The sequence below is a fragment of the Scleropages formosus genome, chromosome 3 (genome assembly GCF_900964775.1).
Source record: "Scleropages formosus chromosome 3, fSclFor1.1, whole genome shotgun sequence".
Taxonomy (NCBI): Eukaryota; Metazoa; Chordata; class Actinopteri; order Osteoglossiformes; family Osteoglossidae; genus Scleropages; species Scleropages formosus.
The window spans coordinates 1343964-1364618 of NC_041808.1; the positions used below are offsets into that span (position 1 = coordinate 1343964).

At 44.1% G+C, this 20655-nt stretch overlaps 1 protein-coding gene across 1 annotated transcript in view; it reads right to left on the minus strand.

Annotated features, from left to right (window-relative positions):
• Window positions 1–20655, minus strand: part of LOC108924840 (ryanodine receptor 1-like) — a 74565-nt gene that overhangs the window by 44130 nt on the left and 9780 nt on the right. The window contains exons 10-49 of the mRNA XM_018736447.2: window positions 20469–20625; window positions 19299–19463; window positions 18917–19038; window positions 18599–18785; window positions 18203–18338; window positions 17959–18054; window positions 17767–17885; window positions 17549–17682; window positions 17033–17274; window positions 16742–16934; window positions 16271–16487; window positions 16088–16192; window positions 15347–15450; window positions 15176–15259; window positions 14848–15007; window positions 14577–14748; window positions 13624–13802; window positions 13269–13443; window positions 12416–12624; window positions 11320–11678; window positions 10604–10733; window positions 10202–10362; window positions 9961–10126; window positions 9785–9871; window positions 8928–9154; window positions 8123–8567; window positions 7829–8035; window positions 7478–7741; window positions 7072–7272; window positions 6101–6212; window positions 5712–5855; window positions 4907–5180; window positions 4341–4455; window positions 3539–3671; window positions 3327–3421; window positions 3084–3219; window positions 2369–2555; window positions 2098–2209; window positions 1820–1940; window positions 805–974 (exon numbers count right to left, since the gene is read on the minus strand). Coding sequence (XP_018591963.1) covers window positions 805–974; window positions 1820–1940; window positions 2098–2209; window positions 2369–2555; window positions 3084–3219; window positions 3327–3421; window positions 3539–3671; window positions 4341–4455; window positions 4907–5180; window positions 5712–5855; window positions 6101–6212; window positions 7072–7272; window positions 7478–7741; window positions 7829–8035; window positions 8123–8567; window positions 8928–9154; window positions 9785–9871; window positions 9961–10126; window positions 10202–10362; window positions 10604–10733; window positions 11320–11678; window positions 12416–12624; window positions 13269–13443; window positions 13624–13802; window positions 14577–14748; window positions 14848–15007; window positions 15176–15259; window positions 15347–15450; window positions 16088–16192; window positions 16271–16487; window positions 16742–16934; window positions 17033–17274; window positions 17549–17682; window positions 17767–17885; window positions 17959–18054; window positions 18203–18338; window positions 18599–18785; window positions 18917–19038; window positions 19299–19463; window positions 20469–20625 — 6802 coding nt within the window. The remainder of the gene's footprint in view (window positions 1–804; window positions 975–1819; window positions 1941–2097; window positions 2210–2368; window positions 2556–3083; window positions 3220–3326; window positions 3422–3538; window positions 3672–4340; window positions 4456–4906; window positions 5181–5711; window positions 5856–6100; window positions 6213–7071; window positions 7273–7477; window positions 7742–7828; window positions 8036–8122; window positions 8568–8927; window positions 9155–9784; window positions 9872–9960; window positions 10127–10201; window positions 10363–10603; window positions 10734–11319; window positions 11679–12415; window positions 12625–13268; window positions 13444–13623; window positions 13803–14576; window positions 14749–14847; window positions 15008–15175; window positions 15260–15346; window positions 15451–16087; window positions 16193–16270; window positions 16488–16741; window positions 16935–17032; window positions 17275–17548; window positions 17683–17766; window positions 17886–17958; window positions 18055–18202; window positions 18339–18598; window positions 18786–18916; window positions 19039–19298; window positions 19464–20468; window positions 20626–20655) is intronic.

A 20655-nucleotide genomic window follows, 5' to 3' on the forward strand; every position in this document is an offset into this window, starting at 1 on the left:
AAGCTGCACAGTACAGGATCGTAAAGCGCTACAGCGAGTGGTGAGAGCTGCTCGAACCATCACTGGAAAGCCTATACCAGGCCAGAACCATTAGGAGAGCCACTAATATCATCAAGGACAATAGTCATCCCCAGCACAGCCTTTTCACACCCTTACCATCAGGCAGACGCTACAGGAGTGTTAGAGCCAGAACCTCAAGGTTGAAAAAGTTTTTACCCACAGATCATCAGGCTTGTGAACAACACCCATCCACTGCCTCTCCACCCATCACAGCAGACACAGTTCACCCTCTAAGCCTGAGAGGTGTCAGCTACCCCCCATCCCTGCTACACACACATACACATCCACAACACCAATATCATCAGAGACCACAGACTACCTCCCCATACCTTGCATACGCAAATACACCCCCCCCCCCCCCCAACTGTGTATAGACCCAATCTACCTCTGCGGGACTTTGCACATGTACGATTTCCATGTTTACATTGCGCACTGCACACTTTATATACATATATAACCTCATTTCTTGGATTTTTGCACTAATAGTAATTTTAGTAATTTGTGACCTTGCACTAATAGTAATTCACAGAGTAAGAATTTCATTGTACGGTGCAACAAACTGTTTACTGTACACATGACAAACTCTTGAATCTGAATATATACATACACACACACACGCTGCCATTGAGAGTAATGTAATCATCATCGGCAGCCTACTGATGCATACTGAGCAGCACAACATAAAATCTAAGCAGCAAAAACACCCGGAGGCAAGGCAGTCCAGGAGGCATCACCAGCACTCACCGTGTCGAGAGAGGCAGCTGCTCTCATGTCTGGCAGGAAGCCCACTTCCAACACATGCAGCAGGAAGTCCTGGTTGTCAATGCCATACACTCTGTCCAGGAAGAGCACCATGGGAGCCTTGTGATCAGGAACAAAACTGGCTGACATCTTCGGCTCAATGACGCTGCCATCTGAAAACAAAAAAGAAGAGAGAAATAAAAGACAGAAAAAGGACAGCCGTAACGGTGAAACTGATGACGGATTTTTTCACCAAGCTATAAGCAGAAGTTTAACACACTGGGTCCTCAACTTCTGAACACAGTTCGGACCAAAAGTCTGTTTGTAATTCAGCGTTGCTGTGTTGCAGAGTCTATCCTGGAAACACAAGGATAAAGGTAGCCAACACTGTGCATGGGACACCAGTCCATCATTTTTAAAGTTGAATCAGCATGTGCAACATACATCAGCATCTGACCAATTTCAGATTTCACCAATTTGTTCACTGGGTAGATTCTGTAACGTTCTCAGTTATAGTTATGATAAATTAAAAACATACTGTAAGGCGTTTTACATTTCTTATTAACTTCAAACTACAGTGAAATTTAAACTTATTTACAACTACTGAAAATAAATATTTCCATATACTACTATTTAATGCCAGCTCATGCCACAAACATTTGCAACGTTCATCATGTTGTTATTGACCACAGACACTGTAAGCTGAAAACACTTTTTACATTTTCCTACACTATTTGGGTGCCCTTTGCAAACTAATGGTTAGATGCAGATGTGCAGGCTGAGTTTGCTACACAACATAGTTTTGAAAAGAGACAAATGGAGAAAATACAAACAAAAATATTTATATCCTCAAAAATATTCTTTTTGATTGTTTGCAAACATTGACTCGGTGCACCTCATATTGATTTAATTTCTGGATATTTATAAACGCAAGTTAACAATTGTACCATGCTAACATAAACACATTCCTGACTGTGCCCAAAATTCTTTGTCACTTTTTCTGTCTCCGTCTTCTCACCTTTCCCAAATGTGGGAATTTGGACAGGCAAACTAATAACGCCCACCAGGTCTTCTATAGGCACCAGTGACCTCAGGATGGCCCTGATTCGCAAAGCCTCACCCTTGCCAGCCTGGATTAGCTGTTGAATGTGTTAAAAGACACAAGAGTGAGATTACTGCCATCCTGGGATTACGGTCTACTTTTGAACTCATAATGATAGACATCATTACATATTTGGCTTGACTTTATGTCACTGATGATGAGAGAGATGTGGAAAGTTACAAACATGTACTCACGTGCATCTCCGGAGCACAACGACCCAACAGATCGATGAGGGCAGCGTAGAAAGACATGATGGCATTCCCAAGATGCACCCTGTTCTCCTCTTGTTGTTCCTCACCAGCAAACCTACCAATCACAGTGAAACAAATAAAACATTCATAAAAGATTAGATGAGACATATCATGTATGTCTCCACAATATTCTCCATACATATATCACTTTTTATATTCTATAAATCACAGCAAGCGAAGAAGCCCTCTTTTCTCTGCTCATACTTGCTCTTACATGGGGAAGCGTCTATCTTTCTTAACAGTAGGTCCATCCCTAGCTGGATCTTCTGAGATTTTAATGGCCTCCTCAATGGCAGCCAGCAAGCCATTACCACCTTCCCCTCTCAAGGCTGGGCCAAAGCATTCAGGCCTCCGAATCAGGAGACGTACAACCACATTGGCATTTTCCTCCACGCTTTCCCCTAGAGGGTGAAGAACAGTAACACTTACATTTACACTTATTCATTTAGCAGATGCTTTTCTACAACGTGATGTACAAAACAGTGCAAATAAAAGTGCATCAACAACACCTGAAGAGCTTTAGATAGACACGTGATTGTTGAAGCAGTTAGTTTACCTGTTACGACAGTTTTTTTGCACAAGTAGCTGTCTATAGAATTGATATGAAATCAAAGGTGTCTTTTGCAGAGCAGTTTGAGGATCGGGAGAAAAGTGGGTCTGAAAGAGATGTACTTGAAGACTTTATCTGAATGTCGAAAGGGATTAAGCAGCTCTGAGGAACAGGAGGAGGTAATTCCACCACACTGGGACCAAAACTGAGATCCTACAGACTTGACTTAAGATGTCTTGCGCGTGGGACCAGAAAGTGGCCAGAGGAGGGGGAGTGAAACAGTCTTTCTGGGGATTAAACATTCTCTTCACATGATTAAACTGGATGCAAAAATACCGAAAGAATGTAAGAAGGTGCAAATATGTAGACAAACACAAACCATTGACAAAGACAGCAAACCGGAGGAAGTCAAGGTATCTCTCGCCACCACAGGGGTTCCAGCCAATATCAGGGTAGCCTTTAGAAAGGAGCATGGGGCAGCTTTGCAGCCCACAACCTGCAAGGTACTTCACCACCTAGAAGAGAAAGAAATGGAAAAACAAAGAGCTCATAATGTGTTGTGGTTAGTGGTTGCACAGTCAAAACAGTCAAAATGCCTGTGCTAAAATATGGAGTCTCTCACCTTCTCCAGGTCCTGTTCCTGCAGAGCCAGGGCAAGTTCATTATTGTCAATGCAAGAAGCTGCAGCTACATCAAGAGGAGTCGACCCTCTCATTCCTGAAAAGTATATGCAGAACTTCCAAATCACTCAGTGAACAGCACTTCTAGTACAATATTGCGATATGTATGGTTAATTGGCAGAAATATTGAATAATACATGTGAACATCCCTCACCGAGACCAATGCCACTGTTCTGAAGCAGGTAGGAAAGATGGTCAAACATGGACCGCTGGTTCTGCCTACTGATTCGGCAAAAATAGCAGAGGAAACGGCAGCAATTGGTCACCACCCGTGGAAATCTAATTTCCTGCATGAGGAAGAGATGGGATATGGGAGGAGAACAAGATAGTGAATAATAAAGCAGCCTTTACATCAGAGGTTTTAAAGGATTACATTCCTATTTTGTCACAGTTTTAATGGGTTTTATTTTACATAATTCAGCACAGCTATAATCAATCAGCTGCAAAACTGGGGAATATTTTAATGAGGCCTATTTAATTATACTGGCTCCTCACACTACAGGCACAGAAATTACATCTTTACCAAAGATACAAACTATTTACACATTATTTATTATTTACGATATTTACTTCAGTGAGCTGCATTTCTGAAAGCAGCTGTTAGCTGGCAGTAAAACACTCAAAAGGTGAGCAGAAGCGGGCAAACACTGGACATGTTTACGAAATGAAGAACAAGCATCGGGACTGACTAGGTGGTTGTGGAAATGGTGTTTTTCAATCTTGTCTGAAGTTAAAAACGATGTATTTTTCCAAGTTTTTTGGTAAATCAACAGGTGTAAGTTATTAAGCTTTCTTTTATTGCCACTTAGGGATGAAAATGAGTTTGTATTTATGAACATATGTTGTTATGAATGGACTTTCGGTTCCAATTGTGTCTAAGTTGAGGAGCAAGTGTGACACTAACTGCAATTTCCAGTGATGAGCACATGACATTCAAAATGAATGACAGGGAGTACCTTGGAATCTCCACCCCCCAGCACATTCACCATGACCTCCATGACAGTCTCATGCATTCCCAGAGCACGCATTAGGTTGGGATGCTGGTAGAAGACCTTGTTGCTCATGATGTTTCTGAGAAAGGATCAAAGCATCTCATTAAGATATGAACCTTGGACTTGAAATGTTAATCCTCTTTCTCACACACGCTTTCCACAGAAGCAAATGTGAGATAAAATTATAAAACCTACTCAAACGATGAACCTCGGTGCAGCAAGTGGTAGGGAAGAAACTAGGTTTGCTTGAGACTTTCATGTCCGCAGCTATGTCTCCTTCTCTTAATGTAATGCATAAATTGTACTTTTGCCGAGATGTACGTCACTTTGGACAAAAGCATCTGCTAAATGAATAAATGTAAATTTAAAATTATTCCATTATCCGGGATCAGACTGCACTTAATTACGACCCTCGTCCATCACTGTCCCCTGAGCTTTCTCTTCCAAGCCCTTTATCCACCTAGAGCTTTTGTCATTGATTCTCTGTTTCCACATGGTCTTCCACAGCAGTGTAGAGACTGTGAACTAACCCGATGCTCTGAATCATGAGCCTCTCTTCCTCAGGCCCCATCTGGACAATAAGCAGTGAGCGGATCTGGCCTAAACACTCGAGCAGTTCCATGGTGTCCTGCACGGACACGGCATTGATGGTGTAGGCCTTGGGCAGAGCGCGGATGAGCTCCCCCAAGGCGTCGTACTGTCGGTGCAGCAGGCTGAACATGAGCCGCACCAGTTCCGGATTCTGGATGAATGACTCCTGGGCCCAGTGAATCATGGTGTGGGAGATGAGCTCTTGCAGAGTGCCTTGGAAAAGGGAGTGGTTGGTAGCAAAAAGAGGAAAAAAAAAAAACATTGCTATTATAATAAAAAAAAATAAAAAAAAAAAAAAACACTCTACACCACCCTGCTTAAATGCCTTTCCTGAGAAATATTAACTCATAATAACTTCATATTATGTATGGCAATAGCAGCAAGTGCACAAAGTAATGACTTGTCTTGTGCATTCGCCTCATTTTATCAAGTTAAAATCTGAAAATGTGACTGTGTTACATAACATTTTACACTTCATGTAAAATCCATGAAGACTCAGTGGTGTGAAAACTAGACCTTTCAGGTTTACATTAATGACTCTTCATTAATCAAAATGTTCATTGTATAAAAACTATAGTGATGTGCTATAAGGTGTAACAAATACTTGTGGTATAAGTCCAGTCTGTACTTTCTATACCCACTGCACATTAAGACATTAACACGGGTCATTCCAATAAAATGCTGCAAGTGTTGCCATTTCAAAAAATGACAGACAAAAAAGAGAAAAACAAAGACGTGTCTCACTGGGTTTGCTTTCTTCTTCAGGTTCTGGTTCTTCTTCCTTCTTCTTGCCACGAAATTTCTTGATCTTCTCCACCAAGCTGAGGAGTCGTCCTCGAAGAGATGTGTCTACCTCCTCCTCTTCCTCCTCCTCCTCAATGTGGACACCTGAGAAAGGAAGGGAAACACAGAAAAGAAAAAAGGAAGAACGTAGATAACAATAATTTCATATAACTAATAGCTAAAAAAAAAAAAAACAGTACATCTCAGCAAGGTCACAGATTTGTCTGTTTTTTGTTTGGAAGAGGGCTTTATCCATACCAGTGAAAAATATGCTTACAATAAATGATTATGCATAATGTATGAAATGTATAATAAATTATAATCGATAATATCATTTAGATAAGACTGACCACAGTGAGCCAGAAGGTCATTATGAAACATCTGCAGGGATTCCCGGACTTCCTCAGGGACAGGACTCTCTTCCTCTTCTGAAAAATTCTTGAAGTTCAGGAGCATATTAATCTGCACAGCATTGGAGACACACACAGTCATACATATTTTTACCTTATTATCGCTATTGTATTGTTGTGTTATTGTAAGGTAAGTTTCACATTTTATTGTTTAAACTGAACTAAATCTTCCAACCTTTACACAAAGCCTTCAATGATTTCAACCACTAATTAAGACATTTATGCCCAGTTGCACAAAAACCCTTATACATAGTTTGGAATTAATAATACATATAATAGTTTCCGAAAGCGAGTAGCAAAAAAGCACCTCAAGCGTCTCCCTAAAGAATATCATTTTCACATAACAAATCTTTTGAAATTACTTACACAAAATATCTTGGAGCATAATGGTAAATAATACAAAACCACATAAAAGGAGAAAAATACTGTTGTACTGAACAATAAGTCTTTTAAAAAAGGTATATATTTTCACAAGCCACTGTAGTAGTTTTTTGTTGTATGGGACACTGTTATATGAGGGCTCAGTGGACTTCACTGCACTCTAGAATCACGTGTCATGTGTCTGCATTCAGATCTGTCCTTCTGTTGATGTGATGCACTTTTTATATTGTTTCTATTGCAGAAGAAAAACTTTGAAGAAAAGCGTCTGCCAAATGAATACACGTACATGTAATGTAAATGTACTTAGGTCATGTTTCGCTCTCAATTTGACATGGATGTCATGTTATAAGGGGGCGTACATAAGAATCTGGGAATTATCCATGATTAAAGACAACAAAAATAAAGTCGGTTTTATTCAACAGGACACCAAAAAATGTCTTTTTTTTTAATTTAAAAGTCATGATTGTCATGAATGTGGGTATAGATCAGTGCCAGCTGGGCTCTACAAAATGCGTTACACATGGGCGTACCTGCTCCTGTGGGGGAGAGCGGAACTCACGGGTCTTGCGGGCCGTCTCGGCGGCTGACATGGTGAATGCCTGCATGAGCTCATTGTAGCGCAGCCGCTGGTTGTCCTGCACCTGGTTCACAAACTTGTCAGAAAAGGCGATGATGGCCTCGACCCTGTGGCGCAGCTCGCAGTCGCAGAAATACTGCAGGAGGTTACACATCTGGTGGAGGGAGTTAACGGGTCACCAAGTGGTCTTTCAGTGCAGTGTAAGACAAAGCACAGTGTAAGGGAACAACACAGTGGAATACACCAGCACAGGAAGAACAGAGTGCTAAGACAGAGAAGGAGCGCTTTGCCGGGGACCAAAAAGAGAAACACGGCTGCACACGTGAATGAGTCTGCATCTGCAAGACACTGCAGTTTACCTGCAGTTTAACAGACTCAGGAAGCTTCATCTGGAGTAATCCTTCTTCCAGGCCTCTCCCCTCTTCCTTGAACTCTGCCCCCATCTCATTGCCCTGCTCCGCCTTTTCAGTCTCATCAGCTCCTTTTTCTCCATCCACTTTTTCACCCAGATCCTCGTCCTCAAATTCCACATGTTCCTCCTCTGAGTCGCCTGCTAAGTCCAGCTGCTCCTCTCCCTCCTCCAATCCTTCATCTTCCCCTTCCTCCAGGTCCTCCTCTTCCTCCTTTGCTTCATTGCTTCCTTTCTTAACGACAGGCTTGAGCTCCTCTTCACCCTTGCCTCCACCTTCCTCCTCCACGGGTGTTTGTGCCTCTCCAGAGAAGACATTTGGTTCGATCATCTTGAGGATGTGTTTGACATCTTCGTCATCGAAGACGCCCATGATCAGCAGTGTACTGATGAGCTTGAGGATGGGTACAAAGTGGAACTCGACACTGCCACCTACAGGATCACGCATGGCTTGGCCTCCGTCCTGAACAGCTTCCGTCAACATGTTGAGTGCCTTAGTCTTCAAGATCTGCAAAGAGGGAGACGTGTGAAGGCCAGTTGTTCACACAGGAAATCAAGAAATTACATATCCCACGTATTGCACTGTGGCCCTTACCTCTAGGGGAATAATGGGGCTGAGGGTGTAGAGGTCCAAGTTAGTGCCCACAAAGCCCGTTGGGGAGAAGTGTAGCTTGGGACGCAGACATGTGGTAAGACCCACACCTGGCAGAGCGTGAGCCTTCTCAGCATCTGAGTAGAGGGTGATGGTGCGCGTCTCATCCGTCATGGGCACGATGAACTCTTTGTTGGTCATGAGGCGGGCGCGCTTTGCAGACTCCAGGTGCATGCTGATAAGGAGGTCATAGTAGCCGCTCCGCATGGGCCCGGGCAGGTAGGTATTCTCTATGGCGTAGAAGAGCTGCGATTCGTCCACGTAGCTGCAGAGTGCATGTGCCACCCGATTGTTCCCAAGGGCACACACCGCACAGTACAGCTTGAGTGTGTGGTAGTGAAACTTCAGCATGTCCAGGCGCTCAGACAGCTCCAGAATATCAATACACCTGGAGAGAGAGAGACCAGGCACTCATTATAATGATCCTTCTGAAAAATAACACTCTTTTCAATAAAAAGCTACATAAATAGCTTCCCCCAGATGCTGGAGAAAAGGGTACATTGTGCTTGATGTTCCAAAACCTGAAACTGCCAGTGACCCCAGGTTACATCACTGATGACATGTTAGGTATGTCATAAGAGGTGAGACAAATGCTACATTCTCACTACTTCATGCACTTACTGAGAAGAACAGTGCTGCTTAAATACATGGACATTATGGTATGGCCCAAGAGAGGCCGTACCCTTGAAGAGCCAAAGTTCAGGAGTGACTAGTCACATCCCTGCAGTAAGTTCCACCTTTTCCTGACCTGTTCTCCTCTGGGATGTGGAGCGCCATCATGGTGAGAGGCTCACTGCACTCCACCACCCAGCCATGCCGTTCGCTCACTCTGGTTGTATTCGGTGCCAGAAAGTGGTTGGGCATTCGGCTCCAGATCACCGGAGTTAGTATCTGGACATCCAGGCGAGGAGGGCACTGCGGGACTGGGTTCCTGCGCTCGCTGTGGAACATTGCTGCTGAGATGGGCATGATGTTCTGACAGGAGGTACAGCACGAAGAGAGGAAGAAAGAGATTGTACCATAGTTACAACACAGTTCATACTCACATGACTCCAGTGAAGGAGAGAGGGGCACCAGTCATTCCAATTTATAATATATGCAATTTTCTTATGCATACTGACAGTAATCTTGTTTGACATAAATTAAAATTCTGCATATAGCATTTAAGTATTTGTTGGAAAAAGAATATGATAATTCCTGACAAATCTGCATTGTTAAAAGATATTTCTACTGTACTGAGAGTTGTACACTTGTTGCTTTAAATATTTCAATTAAGTGACTTTTTTTTTTTACAATTTGGATTTAATTTCACTTGTTAAGAAGACCATTTTTTCCTTTCTTAAAAATTCTGGAAAACATGCTGGAAAAAAAAAAAAAAAAATCAATCAATCAATCAATTAATATTGTGATGCTCTATACTGTTCAGTCGTTTGAAAAGTCAGTCACTCAAGGCCTGGTGAACCCTATCAGTAAGAGAATATGAATAATGTCAAAAATAATAAAATATGATATCATAAGAAAATTTGCAAGGGCAGACTAAGCAGGGTAATGCGAAAGACTGAAGATTTGAGAAGCAACAATGAGATGATTCTCGGGAATGCAGACCTTCAGTTTGCCCAATTCCACTTGCAGCACATTCTGTGAGGAGGGCAGAACAAACACAGCGGGGAACAGTTTGGTGTTGGGCTCCACCTGTGGATGAGGAGTTCAGTATTATTCACTTTTATTCACTATTACTGCATGTGAGCACAAAGCCAAAACAAAGAGTGCAGCCTTCTCACCTGATAGAACGTGTTGACTTCTTTCCCATTGGCTGTGAAAGTCATGAGACCTGTATCCAGATCCAGGAGGCACCCGATGAGAAGATCCTCCTGAGTTATTCTGGTTTGCTGGGAACTGTTGCTAAACTCTCCTCCCCAGACCATGTAGCAGTTACTGCGCTTTATGCTGAGGGGGAAAAGACGACATGAGCGCCAAGGTTTAACGTTTGTCTTCCAATGTGCATGCGGTAGTGGAATTCACCTGTCGTGGATGTTCCCCTTGTCATCCCCAACCGTGACCGTGACACTGCGCACTTTGGACAGGTCAAAATGAAGATCATACTGGTGGTAGTCGGGTGTGACCCAGCCTACCCACACGCCACTGGGCTCCTGCCCCGCGAAGACACGCACTGCGTAATAGTACTGCACCAAGAAGTGAGGGTGAGTCGAGAACAGAGTTAGACAAACACCTGAAAAGATCTTACACATGAAAGAACATCACTTCCTTAAAACTGTAACACATCGAAATCCCTGAATAAATGAAAATGTTTAATATATTGCCTATGTGTAGCACTGGTACAGTATATAGACAAAGGGCTGGTGAGTTTAACACTTCAGTGAGGTGTTAAGCTCTCAGATGGATGGGGTCCGTTGAAATTCCCACCGTGGTGGTGTTGAGAATGATGTCCATGTCATCTCTGTCATCTGGGACAACATCCTCCACCAGGCGGGGAATGGTGGGAACCACAGGGGGAGGGGTGATGAAAGCCGCCTTCTTGGCCTTGAAGAGGAACCTGAGACATGTACATTTTTCATTTAGCAGACACTTTTCTCAAAAGCAACATACAACTCAGAAAATGCATTTCTCCAAGACACACGCAGACTGTTAAAACACACTCAGTTGGTCCACTAGCACCAGTTTTGCTAGCGGATGTTACAAAGAGTAGCTGCACACACAGCTGGTAAGAAATAGAGAGATAATGATGCTAGATGGTGTGATGCAAGTTCATGGAGCAGTCCTCCTGAAAGTTAGGGGGGATTCAGCAGCTCTGAGGGGCAGAGGGAACTCATTCCACCACATTAGGGTGAAAACCAAGAATCTACAGACTTGAACAGCCCTTGTAAGTGGGTCAAACAAGTGACCAGAGGTGGTGGTGCACAGTGCTTTACAGGGGCACTGCACATTGCCTCTTATCTCAAACATGTTTAATGCCTGCATCCATCTAGACAGTGGCCTCGATTCTTGCAGTACCTTTGGTCAGAGCATGGAGAATTACTATTTCTCTATCACTTGACCTCCCTTGTTGAAGTCATGCCAGCATTAAAGATAGTGCAGAAGAAGAAAGAATAAGTTCTTATTCAATGTGCAATAGTGCGCACCCTCTCTTCTTGCTTTTCTCAGTAGAGGCATCTTTTTCATTCTCTCCCCCTTTAAGGCCTGGGATCTCCTTTGGGACAGAGGTCTCCTTCTCTTTCTCCTCCAGCTCCTTCCGGGTAGCCGACTTTCTGAGCATCTCGAAGTCTGAGTTGGGGTCCACCTCCAGCACCTCGTCTTCCGGGATCGTAAGGGCACGGGTGAGCAGCGTGGTCCCGGCCGGCACCTTGAAGTTCTCGTGAAACTGCACAGGCATGCTGAGCCTCAGGAACAGGAGGTCTGTGTTGGCATTCTGAGATCCGTAGGTCTTGTGGGTCAGTTTCAGACAGGGGGCGCTGTCCACTGTCCCATCCACACGAGATACCTGCAGTTTGTGTTTAAAAAAAAAAAAAAAACCACAAAGTGTACAAAACATCTGCTCTTTCACATATGTATATACATATATATGTGTGTGTTGCTACTTGTCATCACCCCAAAATATCCACACACACAGTCTGAAACTGCTTGTCCCAAGCGGGGTCATGGCAAACCAGAGCCTAACCCAGCAACACAGGGCGCAAGGCTGGAGGGGGGGAGAGGACACACCCAGGACAGGACACGAGTCCGTCGCAAGGCACCCCAAGAGGGACTCAAACCCCAGACCCACCAGAGAGCAGGCACAGGGCAAACCCGCTGCGCTACCGCACCCCCCCCACCCAAAATATCCTCTGGTTTCTATTCAGATGCTTTCTTTCCAAACAATTATTAATGTATGAGGAGTAGGACTTTCTTCACAAATATAGGGTTCAACATTATTGGATCGCTGATTCTAGTAGAACCTCTAGTCAACCTCTTCCAGCTCACAGGCCTTTCCTATAACTTTCAGCAAGGTTAGAGGATCCTCCAAACAAAACTAATGACTTAATTTCTAACCTTTTTTGTGATAACCTTAATGTGTTTACTGCTGCTGCTTTTTTAATCTTAAAATTAAAAAAATCTTTCTCAAGGGAGCCAATCATTTAGGAGCCCACTATACATTCAGTGGAATTTTTCTTTATAATTTAATAAAGTTCCCTTCCATTTGAATTGCATTAGCCCACAGCATCTGCAAGTGCATCATACCTCTATATGTTGGTGATCGGGAGGCACGGGGATGAACTGGGGGAGGCTCTTGCTGAACCACATGGTGATGTCTCTCTTCATGTTGATGGCAAAAGGCTCAAAGCCTTCCTGCAGGCCACAAATGGTGAAGTATCGAAGGCTACTGACGTTCTGTCCCAGGTTGATACGGCCTACCTGAGAAAGGCCCAAACTGCACACTGGAACGAAGCCTAGGGAAGAACATTCACCTACATTAAAAACCCAGGCAAAAACAACTGGGACAAAACATGCACTGACAAACACACGTCTTCCAGCTCGTTTTTACTGGCATTTAAAGACAGATAAACTTTGGGAGTATAAATAACCAATGCGCACCTTGGTAAAGCTTCTCCACCACAAACCCACCATTACCAATAACCACATCAAAACTATAAACTTTGAAATGAGAACAACTGTAATAAAAAATACTAATAGCAGCACACTGACATGTGAACCAGCACTTTGGACAGACAAGAAAGACAAAGAGGAAAGGGAGGAAGAAGGAGGAGAATAATTGGGACAAAACAGTATAAAAAACATTTAAAAAGTAAGAGTGATAGTGAGGAATTGCAGCTAAGAAGGAAAAAAAGAGAAAAAGGATGATTAATTTAATAGCGCACATTATTAGCAGTGCAGCAAGAGCAGAGATAAGAAGAAAAGAAAGAGCAGAAAATAACAAAATGGAACAAAGAGAAACATGGCAGCAGGAACCATGGGAGAACAGATAATTAATAATAAAAACGATAAAGTCTTCCATCCCTGAAGAGCTTTGTGTGAGTTCTTCACAGCTTCTCTTTCTCCAGTTTTGTTCCTCCACCTCCACTGATCATCTTACCCTCCCCAATCTCAATGTCCTTGAAGGCCATCTCTGAGCCCAGGTCACTGATCAGCATCTCTCCATTGAGCGTGAACATGATGTTCTGCTCGGTCAGATCGATCATACAACCCACTACATCGCCTGGCTGCCAACTTCGGCCAAAGGGTTCGCTGCCAACATGCCAGCGCTGCGCCTGATGGGAACAGAGAGAAAGGACCAGAGGTCAGAACCCAGGTGCTATTATTCCTTGTTGTAAACATTGTTTTTAGAATCCAATAACTTAAAAAAACAACACACAGCTGTCATACAAATGAAGATTCCTGGAGAGTCACTGTAAAAGCAAAATGTATAAGCAGAGAGCAGAGATAGTTACTTTGAAACCGTTGAAGACATAAGCCAAGTCATCAATGCCCAGCTCTGCGTCAGCCCTGACATTGGGACGAGCCCAGCCAACCCTCATCTCCCCCACCGTCACCGCCTCAAACTCAAAGTACCACTTCCCCTGGGTGACAGCGTAGGTCTTCTCGGCACGGAACACTCGTATCTTGTCTGCTCGAGCGCCACCAGCACCATGGCCACCTGCAGAGGAGGAACGGAGAGCTGGGGTGTGGAAGGAGGACACTGAGAAGAAAACGCTTGTGCTACAAAAAAACTGCTTCCTCAGTTGCTGTTATAGGTTCATTTACTCAGTTATTGAATTCATATAAACCACTTTAATGACATCAACACCCTTACACTAGTGTATGCAAAGCCTCACACTCAATCACATGATGATCCTCTGGAGTGAAACATTTGTTAGTAACGCTAGAGAGCACCTCCACAAACACAGACAGTCAGTGATCTTGTCATCTACATTTATTCATTTAGCAGATGCTATTGGAGTGATTTAATTTTGTTTCATTCATGAGTACAAGTAATTCTTGACCTGTTTACATCATCAAACACCTGTGAGTATGTCTCCATGCAGGATGTACCCTGTCTCACACCCTATGCTTCCTAGATTGACTCTTGACTATCATGACCCAGCACAGGACAAGTGGTTATAGATTAATGAATGAATTAATGAAAATATAACAATAACGGAGAGCTTACAAATAACAGTTGCAAATAATGAAATATATTTCTGTTATAATTCTTATAATAACAATACTTTTTACTTTTATTACTTGAAATAATTTTAGGTGACATATTTTTTGTCCAGGAATCAATGGTTTTTCCTCCATAACACGAAATAGTAATTCATCCTCCTCACCACTAGAATTAGCCTAATAGTAATTTCCCAGATCAAATGAACCCTGTTGTGTGAGCGATGGGTGCACCTGAAACATGCAAACAGACTGAAAGACTCACTGCTCTCCTGGTCAGGTGGCTCTATGTTGTACCCATAGCCGATGAGCGTGCGCACAGCAGCACATACTGTATCCCTGTTGGTTTTCTTGGTCTTCTCGTCCAGCAGGTTGTAAGGCACAAGGCGTGGGTTGCGTTTGTTGGCAATGTCCTGAATGTAGGCCAAACAATTCCAGATTAAGCAAATAAATTACTAAATCAAAGCAGATAACAAAAAATCTGAGAAAGAAAAAATAACAATAACTGGCACCTGTACAATACTGTAAGTCCAGCCCTGGCGCACCCGGTCCCGTGCCCACACGTTGTGCCCGTTCTCTGCCAGCCTCTCCACCAGGGTGTTCTGGTTGGGTGTCAACTTCACGTGGTTTAGGTCCAGTGGAGCAGGCTTGTAGCCATTGCTCATCATATAGCTGATTGAGTTGAGAGCAGTCGTACCGTGTCATTAGACAACGTGCAAATGGAGGGATAACAGCAGACAAAACAACACTTTTCCTACTACAGTTCAGTTCAGCCTTACAGTTAAAACTACATCTGTCAGTAAGTCTACAGAGTGACAAAACCCAATAATTAGGACAGACGTTTTAGGAAGCTTGATCCTCTTCAGGTTCTCCTCAGCCTTCTCATCCCCCATGCCCACATGGCAGCCCAAGGCCAGCAGAGTCCTATGAGACGCGGGAGAGCAGCAAGTGAACGAGGAGCACGACTACAGTACTGCAATAAGGAAACAAGGGAAACAACCTCACACTCACTTAAGAGTTTCTCCAGACATCTGCAGGTTGTAGTTCTTCTCTGGGTCAGGGAGGCTATGGAAGTCCACCAAGCAGGGGTGCAGCTTCTTGTTGTCATCTCGGATCTGGGAGGAAATGGATACGGAAATGGTCATTCTGAGTCTTACCGTAACAATATGCGGGTTCTCTCCATAAATGCTGAAAATATGGATGCTGTCAGGTATTTACACAAGAAATCACGTGAACACTAGGTCACGGTGAAAGGAACCAGAAATAATCTGGTCTGAATGGACACACAGTGTGAAACGTCAAGGCCTTTATTCCTTCCAAGTGTCCATACAAACAGCATGCTGGGAGACAACTCCAAAGAGAAGCTCCCCGAACAATGCATCATATCGATATATATATATATATATATATATATATATATATATATGTGTGTGTGTGTGTGTGTGTGTGTGTGTGTGTTATGCAATAAGGGAGGTGACATGAATATTCAGAAGTGGGAAAATGACCAAAACACAGCACCAGTGACAGGTGTAAATCTGGACAAAGGGCAAGTGCTGAAACAGTTTTTAGGAGACAACTTGCAGGTACCACAGAGATATGAAGAAGAGAGGGGTCCAAGGGAGAGCACCTTTGGCTAGATAACAGCAGTTCCATGTCATACACCACATGATTCCATCGAACAGAAGACAAAACATCTGCTCCATCATTCATTTTTGCTCACGCTATGACCATGGAGAGAGTGGGCGCTCTCACCGGTCCATACGTCCAGCCCTGCTCAATACGGGTGACGGCCCACAGTTCATGGCTGTTCTCCGCCAGCTTCTCCCGGATGCGCTCCAGGTGAGGGGGCAGTACGATCTGCAGGTAGAACATGGGGGTTAGTTGAGGACAGGGTGCAGTGCTCTGTTCAGGGGAGCCCAGAAGCAGTGCCCGTACCTGTACAGTGTCCACAGGACAGGGTGTGAAGGCCGTGTGGGAGAGCGATTGTGTGGGCCCCAGCAGGTTGCGGATGCCATTGAAGTCCTGCTTGTACTCCTTAATGGGTTCGATGCGCAGCCTCTCCTTCGGCAGGACAGCCTCGTAACAAGGGGCGTAGCCAGGCGGTGGCAGGAATTTGAAGTCTCCGTGCCGCCCACCCAGAAGGAAGCGCAACCTAGGCACGAATCGGAAAATTATGCACAACTCAAAATGCTGGTCAACATCAAGTTACCATCTAATTCATGAACAGTTGCATAATTTTCTTGTTCTTAAGTTCAACTAATACATTCCAGTCCTATGACCTTCATGTTCTTTCTTTAAGCAAGAGCCCACTATTCATACTCCATTCCTATTAAGCTGACTCTTTTAGTAACATCTGCCCTTCAGTGGATTGATTATGGGGTTCCTAAATCTTCTCCAAGTGCTCACTTGATGCCTGCCGAAAAGCTGACGACAGGAAAGAAGAGCCCATCCAGGTTGAAGTTCTCGAACATGCCCTGTACTGGGTGCCCGTTGATGCGGAAGGAGATGCTGGGTACACTGAGATCCAGGCAGCAGCTCACCACGTCATCTGCTGCCAGGATATGCTGATTGGGTGAAGCCACGTGTCTCAGCACACGCCCTGTACAGAAAAATAGGAAGGTCGCTCTAGGGCAGAACTTCAACATGGTAAATGAAGTCAGAGGAGCTGCACAAGCTTTCTGGAAGCTTTCTGCCCACCTGACCAGAGATGTAGCCCATCAAAGCCATAGGAGTAAAGATCGTCCCCTACGCCATTGCCTCCCCAGCCCTCTCCTCCTCCGGGGTAGGGGCTGTACCCTTCTGTGAGAGCCCAGCCCACACGCAGGTGAACTGTCTGAGGTGTGAGGAAAGGCTCGACGTGGTCCACCACCACTTCATAATACCATTTCTTATACTGCGTCGACCCTTCACATGTGCCCAAGAAGATGTTGGGCCTCATGCTGAAGAGGCAGAAAGAAATAAAGGAAAAAAAAAAAAAAAATTGTCAGTCAACAAAACCCAACATACAACCTAAAGTAAATAGAGTGAACTCAAGTTTGTCATGTATACGTAGTATAGGTGTACAATAAATACAAGCAATAAATAAAGAGTAAATGCAACAGCAATAAACATAATAAATATAACAGTGGTAACAGATGTAAATAATACTGTGTGTGTGAGTATTCAGTTTATAGTCAACAGCTAACTCAGTGTCACTAGTGTGTGACATCTGACCTCGTGACATAGTTGATGATGTTGGTCTGCAGCAGGAGCTCACGTCCCGGAAAGAGATTCTCTGTGATGAGGTTCTGATTGGATCTCACAGCTACGCCGTTACACACACACAAAGAGCAGAGCACATCAAGCACCTGGGTGAGAAAAAAGGAGGAGAGATCAGCATCATCAGCACGAGTGTCAGCATGTAGGTATGTGAGTGCACTGCACTTGCTGACCTTGTGATTGCGCCCATGCTTGTCCAAAAGGGAGATGATGGACTTTATGTGGTTCTCTTGAATAATGTTGAGAACCTCAGGGCTTTCAATCAAAACGCAGTACAACACCTCCAAAATGCCTGCAGAAAAAGGGGAAAAGGTACGTATGGCAAAAGAGAGCATGCCATGCTAACATCTGGAGGGGATCTTTACCTGAGGAGGCTTCTAGTCGGTCTAGTTTGCTAACTAGCCAGTCCAGATTATCACAAAACAGGGCACAGTTGGCGCGGTTTCCTCGAATGAGAGAAGCTTGAGAATTTGAGAGACAAAATTAATATTAATATTAAAATGTGACCAGAATGATACTACTGGTATCACAGACAGGTAAAACTCAAACATGGTGTTCGTTCCACTCATGACACATGTTTAATATTCACAGTCACGCTCAGCATCATACCGAGCAGCTCATACAGCAGGTTGACGATCTCCTTCCAGGACTCGGCTGCCTCTTCCCCAACAAACTCTGAGAAGTGGGCGGCTGTATTGTAGACATTGAGGCGATCGATACAGTTGAGTACAAGGGTGATAATGCCCTGAACAAAGCAGAAAACCACAAACCCCATAAAAAAAAAATTTTAGTTATACAAAATACATGCCTTTCTGGTAAAAACACAGTTCATAAACACAGATAAATAAAGGTGGAGAATGTGCAGCTGGATCAGTGAGTGACTTCTGACTGTCTAAAGCTCGCTTTTGTTCAATCTCACGAGTAGGATGCTGACTGGAGAAAAGCACCTGTTAAATGAACAAACGTAAATGCATGGTATGCTGTTGTGCGGGTTTGTGGACAAACCTCCTTTTGGAAGAGGTTCTGTCGGTTCTTCAGCGAACGCAGCTTGGTCTGCTTCTCCTCATGCTCCAGCTCCTCCTCAGGGGGACGGAAGTAGAAGATGAGGTCCTGCAGGGAGAGCACCACTGCATCGATGGGAAGGGATGGTGGAGCGGGTCCCTTGTTCTTCCCACCCAGGGAGTCCAAACCCCTGAATGGACCACAGACGGTCATCTGTCAGCTTAACAGTAGGTGACTTCTGTATTACACACGTTATGCCGTTCTAAGCTCTGACAGAAAGATCTGAAAGTCATGTGTGGGGCAGCACAAGCAAACTTATACTTGATGAACTGCGTGAAGAGGCCGGCAGTGCTGTAGATCACACGCGCAGCCTGAGACTCCTCGGTCTGAGATCGGGCCACGGTCAAGGCGTCGTCCATGTGACCCTCTTGGTGCAAGATGGCCTGAGGGAACGTGCAGAGGAACAATGTCAAAGAACCACAGCAAACAAACCGAACCAAACCATCGTGATGAGTAAAAGAGAACGTTACTGATGCCAAAGGACATCAGTATCTTAATAATGACATGATCTTTTTCGTCTTGAATGTTTCGTTATATTAGCAGGACTATTCCAAACTGCACTGTTGTGTCTCACAGACGACTCACTGCTCTTCAGCTGCTAGGTGCCCTGACAATGTTCAAGACGCAAAGCCGGCTCTCGTACCTTCCTTTTGAGCGGCCCCAGGCGGGCAGACTTGGCGTCCACGGAGGCGTAGGTGAGCCACAGCCCTGTGGACACATGCTGCATGAAGCACATGGACTCTCCATACTTAATTTCTGGAGTGCCCATTCCCTCCACATCTCGCTTCTGAGCAACCTCAATCTTCTCCTGCATGCAGAACCACGTACAGCAGGGAAAGTGAAGAAACACAGAGAGACAAACAGATTACAGAAGAAGAAAAGACAGCAGCTGGAACAGCAGTTAGTGTCACCACCTTTGCACTTGAACGACCCAAGTTAAAATCTCACCTCCTGTTATATTTTCTGTGACAGTGGCACTAACCCTGAATTGGCCAAGTAAAAATTACGCAGCTATATAAATGGGTAAGTAACTGTAAATAGCTTAGTGCTGTAACTAGCTTTTGAGAAACATGAACTCATAATAATAGTATTTAACTTGCTATTTCAAATGTGATTTGTATTTACCTTAATCAACGGTTGTGATTGGTTGAGGTTGTCAGTGTGACAGGAAGTAGGAAGAAGTTCTCCCATATTGCCTTGCACTAAGCATAATTAAGTTTCTGTATACAGCTAAATGAATTTGTATATTGTAATTCTCTTAAATGTTCCCACAAGTGTTTACTCCGTGTTTACTTTGTTGATGTTGCGTTGCACCACTGCTGTGAACTGATGCTCGGGGTCAGGAGCCGTGTTGTCGGAAACCACCTCTGCAGGGTTAAGAGCATGTGTGTGGTTGTGTTGTCTGTTGTGGCTTTTTCTGGATCATAATTATAGAAGTAGAGTGGTCACCTAATGGGCAAACATTCACTTACAAAAAGTGAAAAAAAATCATATGTTATTATGAGTAGCTTAACACTGTAAATTCCTTTGAAGAAAAGCAGAAGCTAATAAACAAATGTAAATGCACCTTTTAACAAAAAGCTAGGATCCCAACATGCAAACTTCAAGTACTTTATGGCTCCTTCCCCATGGTCATTCTTTCCCATTAAGGAAACGTTAAAGTCTTGTCGGATAAACTAGAAGACAAACTGTCTGGTCACTATCAGGGTATGGCAGGAAAATGTATTCTGGCAAAATCCCTAAGGTCGCATGACTCCTGGTCAGTGTGGATCCTGCAATGCAACGTTTTCTTTTAAATCCTCATTCCTCTCACCTTGGAGGCCCTGAAGCAGAAGGCAGACATCTTGGTGTTGGCTTTCTCGGGGTCCACCACAAGGAGCCCCTTTTCCTCGTCCAGACACAGGTACCGGCCCGTAGTGATGTGACGCACTCGAAAAGGCATACCCCACTTCACGTGACTCCCACTCCAGCTGAGGGCAGAGGACAGAGAAAATGAGATC